This window comes from Montipora foliosa, chromosome 6 (assembly GCF_036669935.1).
Source record: "Montipora foliosa isolate CH-2021 chromosome 6, ASM3666993v2, whole genome shotgun sequence".
NCBI classification, from domain to species: domain Eukaryota; kingdom Metazoa; phylum Cnidaria; class Anthozoa; order Scleractinia; family Acroporidae; genus Montipora; species Montipora foliosa.
In genome coordinates, this window is record NC_090874.1 from 72955415 (window position 1) to 72960414 (window position 5000).

The following is a 5000-nucleotide window of genomic DNA, read 5'->3' on the forward strand; positions in this document are numbered from 1 at the left end:
GGAGGACCGAGCTTGTCAAATCGAACTCCGCCCCTATAAACACTAAACATAAGACAAACACAAAAAAGAAGCCGAGGGGGACAAAGAACAAAGGGATGAAACAAGACCAGTAGAATGAATTACTAGTGCAAAGTATATTTTTTGGAATATTTTATTTGGAATTCGGTCATTGCGTTTGATATATGGTACGAAGGTAGGCATTGATTTTAAACTATATTACATGTCAAAACCGAATGTCACAAAGTTTTTTCCTTCTGAAAAAATAAACGGTTTTTTTTTGCTGGAACAGGGGAGTGGGCATAGCGCCATCGGAAAAGTCTCGAAACTTTTATGTCCAGGATTGTTGCTAAAACATTCCAATGCATGTCTAAAGGGTTAATTACGCTGACATATTGATTTATCGAAGGTGAGGGAGAGAGTATGCAGCTGGAGTTTTCAGACCTTTGTGCTGGTAAGAAATAAAGTTTTCAATCTTCACAATGCATAATTATTTAACTAAAATAGCAGCTAGATGTGCAAGAGTCCAGTTTTGTTTTCCCCAAAGGTTCACTGAGCTCTCAGAGAGCCAATTGTATGCATGAGAAAATGCACGTAAATGGTAATGTACGCGTTCACTAATGGAAATGTACATAGAGACTAAGTCGGTGATGCTTATTTCCCTTTCGTAAACGGTCGTTCCATTTTAAAAGCATCGTTGCCATTTCTCAAAACGGTCGTTGCCATTTGAAACGGTTGATGCCATTTTTTAGCTCTGAATGACACTCATTAGGTTTAAGAACTCAAAAGGTTGTAGTTACTGGGAGTTGTGTCTCGCTGGTCATATGAGTTAGGGTTCGGGGTAGGGTTCTGTTTAAGGTGAGGGCTAAGAACCCGAGTTCGAATCTTGAAATTCTCGGACTCTTTTTTTTCCTCCAGTTTTTCTTTTATAAATTTTTTTTTTTCCTTTTTTATCATAATTTTTTTAAATATTTTTTCTTAGTTTGTTTCTTTTAATTTTCTTTGAAGTGAAGTGTGTAGTCGACCGTTATAAATGGCATCGACCGTTTCAAATGGCAACGACCGTTCTGAGAAATGGCAACGACCGTTTACGAAAGGGAAATTTGCGTCGGTGATAGCGCTCGCCTTCTACTAATAGACCAATTCGGCTAACTAAATGTTGTATCCGATTAAAATCTTTTGGGAATAAAACGTTTTGTTCCAAGTACTTCCATATCATTTAAATCGAATGCTTCATTGTCATGCAAATTCAACACAAAAAGAATTTTAACCCCGACAGATCTGAATTGGATACAACATTGAGTTCGCCGAATTGGTCTATAAAGCCCGGGCTCGATTTTCAAGACTCGACGTCAAATTGTTGTTTCTCTGCTCGGTTCCCAGTTTTTCCCTCCCATAAAAAAACAACAACAATCGATTTGATGGCCGTTTTTATACGAGAGCTGCTCAATGAGTCTGGGAGACTTTGGGCAATTGATTTGAATGCATCTTTAATTTAGTTTGTTATTTAATTCGTCCAGTGTAAAGACGGGCGATAGATGTATTATGCTTCAGCTGGACGAACTAAATCGTTTAGTGCGTCTTCAAACCGCCATTCTGCTTTGATTTGATGTTATGTGATCTGATTTACAGTCTCCCCAATTAACAACACCAATTATGATTTATTTGCATTCCTAAGTACAAATTATTTTCACAAAAAGAAGAAATTGATGTCAGTAGCAGTATTAAAATATCTATTCGGTATTCCATAGGATCACTTCTTTGTGCAAAAAGCTTCGTTTAAGAAAAAAGGCTATTGGTGTTTCCGCATTGTGTTACATCGATTACATTTTTTCAAAGGAAACCGTTAGCTCCTTAATTTTCAACTTGATTTGAGCTGAAGGGCTAACAGGTTCTCAGGTGATCGGAAACTTCTTCAGTCTTCTTCCACATTAGCGGAGTACTTGAGCATGGAGATATGATTGAGATTTTAATAAGGATTCATATTATCATTCGGTCAGGTTAATAGGCGAAAGAATGGTTTCCTGCAAGGGTTGCGAACCAATGGCGAGTAATCGTTGGATCAGCTGCTACACTCCTGGAAAGAATGCATAGATTACGGATCTTGATCTGCACATGTTCTAAAATGGCTTTGTGATGAACAAACACTGGACAAACATCATCACGAGGGAATTGTCAGAATATAAATTTTAGTTTTCTATGTGGACGACAGGCATTGATGGTAAAAGTATCGATTTATACCCCCTCTCTTCCATCCTCTCCTCCTTTGATCTTCCTTCCTTCGCGTTCAGTGCCCTTGCACCAAACAATCTATTGGGAATTCGCAAGGGGTAAAATGTTGTACTTTTTTACTTAGGCTACAACTCTTCGGACACTTGTCCTTCCATCCACCTTGGAATCTACGGAGAGTCGTCATCTCTGACGTGCTCAGGTTTGTCACATTAATTGCGTTTCTTTAATTATTCTCTCGCAATATTCCACAAACCATCAAAGGGACGCACACAGACGCGGTGTTCTTATTTGGAAAATAAGATCACCTTTAACTCCAGAGTCAACCCCTTCTCCCAGGTTTTTATTAACAGGAAATAGTAGGCCATCGCAACAAGAATTTCATCTAAAAATTTAAATTCGCGCTGGTATAATCACTTCGCGACAATCTCCGGATCGTTTCAGTGTGACAAATAAAAGGTGTTCAAGAATAAAACCGCTTTGGACGACGCTTAGTTAAGTTATGAGGATGCAACAAATTCTGGCGTCCTTTCGTTTTCCAAAATGCCTTGAATTTGGTCCTTTAACTGAGTTGAAGGGAACGATGGAAGGAATGTATTCCAACGTTCAGTTATAAACGTACGTTTTGGCTCATTAAATATGCAGATGTTTGGCGTTTTTGTTGCACGCATACTGTTATGTGGTTGCAACACGAGGAGTCTTCCGTAAGGACAGGCGAAGCCACTGAAAACTAAATTTTATATTAAATAATTTCTTCTCATTTTTCTGGGGTACGACTGAAGGCTTTGACGGCAACGTAAATGCGCACTTTCTAGATATCTTCTTCAACTGCGTTGCCGCTAATCAAGGTAATCATTGTAGATTACCTCGTCGACGCGGACGAAATTTAAACCATAACGAGTACATCATTCAAAGATCTCCCTCTTCTATACGAAATAAGGGGAGAGTTTTTCAAGATTTTTTTCAGGAAGGGCTAGTTCTTTTGTTATTTAAAGACCCTGAATGTTGGTCTCGCCGTGGTTTTGATATCAACCTGCGACCTCTCGCACAGTAGTCCGGTGCTCACACAACCGTGAGCCAACCGGTCGGCTGAGTCCAGACATACTAGCGTGGCATAAAACAGGCTAGGCCAAAAAGGCACGCTAAGGCCCTAAGAGGACAATGTATGCAAAACATGACATGCTCCCAACTGAGTTCAGTTTGTACCGCGGCATTGCACCGGCATCGCAGAGGTCATGGCTTCAAATCCGTTGAGGCCTCCTGTCGGAATTTTTCATGTCTCTGTAAGAGAAAATAATTATTGCTCAAATTGTCCAGACAAGTGCCAGGATGGCTTCTCTTTCTCGTCTAAAGATTTTTCTGCAGGAAACTGTACAAACGAAGGGGTGGCCCACAGGGGTAGTCCATGGACTGGTTCCATGAAGGGGTCCATGGACCAGGTCCACGGGGGTGGTCCATGGACCTGGGGTCCATGTTTTGTATACGTCCCGTCGACGCGGTTGCATAACGCAAACAAGAGAAAATTATAGCAAAAAACTTACGATCGTGGAAATGTTTATTTCCAAGTGACAAGTTCGTTAGCGTTTGCGTCGTCTTTGCTTACTGAAAAACTTCGTCTCCATCGTTATTGTTGCTGAAACGGGAAGAGAAAGGTGTCCAGTGTCCTTGATAACCCATAAATGAATAAACATAGAGCTTGAATTCTCAACTGTTGTTACTTTTTAACTTGATTTTGTCCCATCGCACTCAGAACGAGACTGCAACCTTCCCAATCAAATCAAGTTCAAGATACGAAGAGGTAAGAACAATATTTCACTTGTTTGATGACTGGGTCAGCACGAGGAAACGCGGCGTTCTTCAGTGATAAATAACATTTTGATTTTCAATAATCTGGTAGATTTTTCACTTAGATTGCGATGAAAATCACTTTTTTCATTTATCGAAGGTTGCTTTTTGAACATCAAAGCCACCTTTTCCCTAAATTACTAAGCATTTTTAGAACTTGAAGGACATCCAACGTTGCCGCCATTTTGCGCTGGCAAGCAAAATAACTGAAAAACAGACTTCGAATTCCTAAAATGAAGGCTCCAATCATCTAGCCCATAGCTCTATGGCAAACTTATTTTAAGGCATTTCAGTAAAAGACAAAACATGGTACAAAAACAATTTAGGACATGATACATACTCAACGTTTTTTTTATGACAATGTCCTTATCTTCCTTTTCAATTGGTGCACATCCCGTGAATGTCTTTTCAATCTCAGCTTGGCCCTCTATGTTCGGATTTACGGAAAAAATCTCCAACTCTTGCTGAGCAAATTTCAACCGACCCCGGTTTTCAAAACGATAAGATTTAATTGAATTATAATTTTCATTAATTCCGTTTTTGGAAATTCTAATTTGCGCCAAAAACTAAGTCAATTTTCGCGGAATAATAATCTGCGCGTTTGCTGCATGCATCTACGCCTCTGACTCCGATCCAACAGAAAAGTGGAATTCCGAATGTCCGAAAAGTTCCAGTACTCAGCAATGCACAGCTGTAGTGTCAGCTATTTGTTTTCTAACGTAATTAAAATATGATAAAAATTTCTTCCTGTAAACAACAGTGCACACAACTCAGCAAGGAGGAATTTTCAGGAGGCAGTGTGGCTCAGTGGTTAGGGCGCTTGTCTTGAGATCCGGAGATCCCGGGTTCAAGACCCGCTCTGACCACTCGTTGAATTTGATCCTGGTAGTCCCTGGTTCAAATTCCCAGCCGCACTTGTAAATAGCCAA

At 40.0% G+C, this 5000-nt stretch overlaps 1 protein-coding gene across 2 annotated transcripts in view; it reads left to right on the plus strand.

Moving 5' to 3' along the window:
- The window catches only part of LOC138008372 (uncharacterized), a 46790-nt gene that overhangs the window by 40993 nt on the left and 797 nt on the right, over positions 1 to 5000 (plus strand). The window contains exons 14-16 of one of the 2 annotated variants that reach the window (XR_011124242.1): positions 407 to 451; positions 2354 to 2512; positions 3767 to 3826. Coding sequence is in view for 1 of the 2 variants with exons in the window: in XM_068855692.1 (XP_068711793.1) it covers positions 407 to 451; positions 2354 to 2428; positions 3977 to 4024 (168 nt within the window). In the remaining variant the exon portion in view is untranslated. Of the gene's footprint in view, positions 1 to 406; positions 452 to 2353; positions 2513 to 3766; positions 3827 to 3976; positions 4025 to 5000 lie in introns of those variants that run through there. The other variant, XM_068855692.1, reaches the window with a different exon arrangement.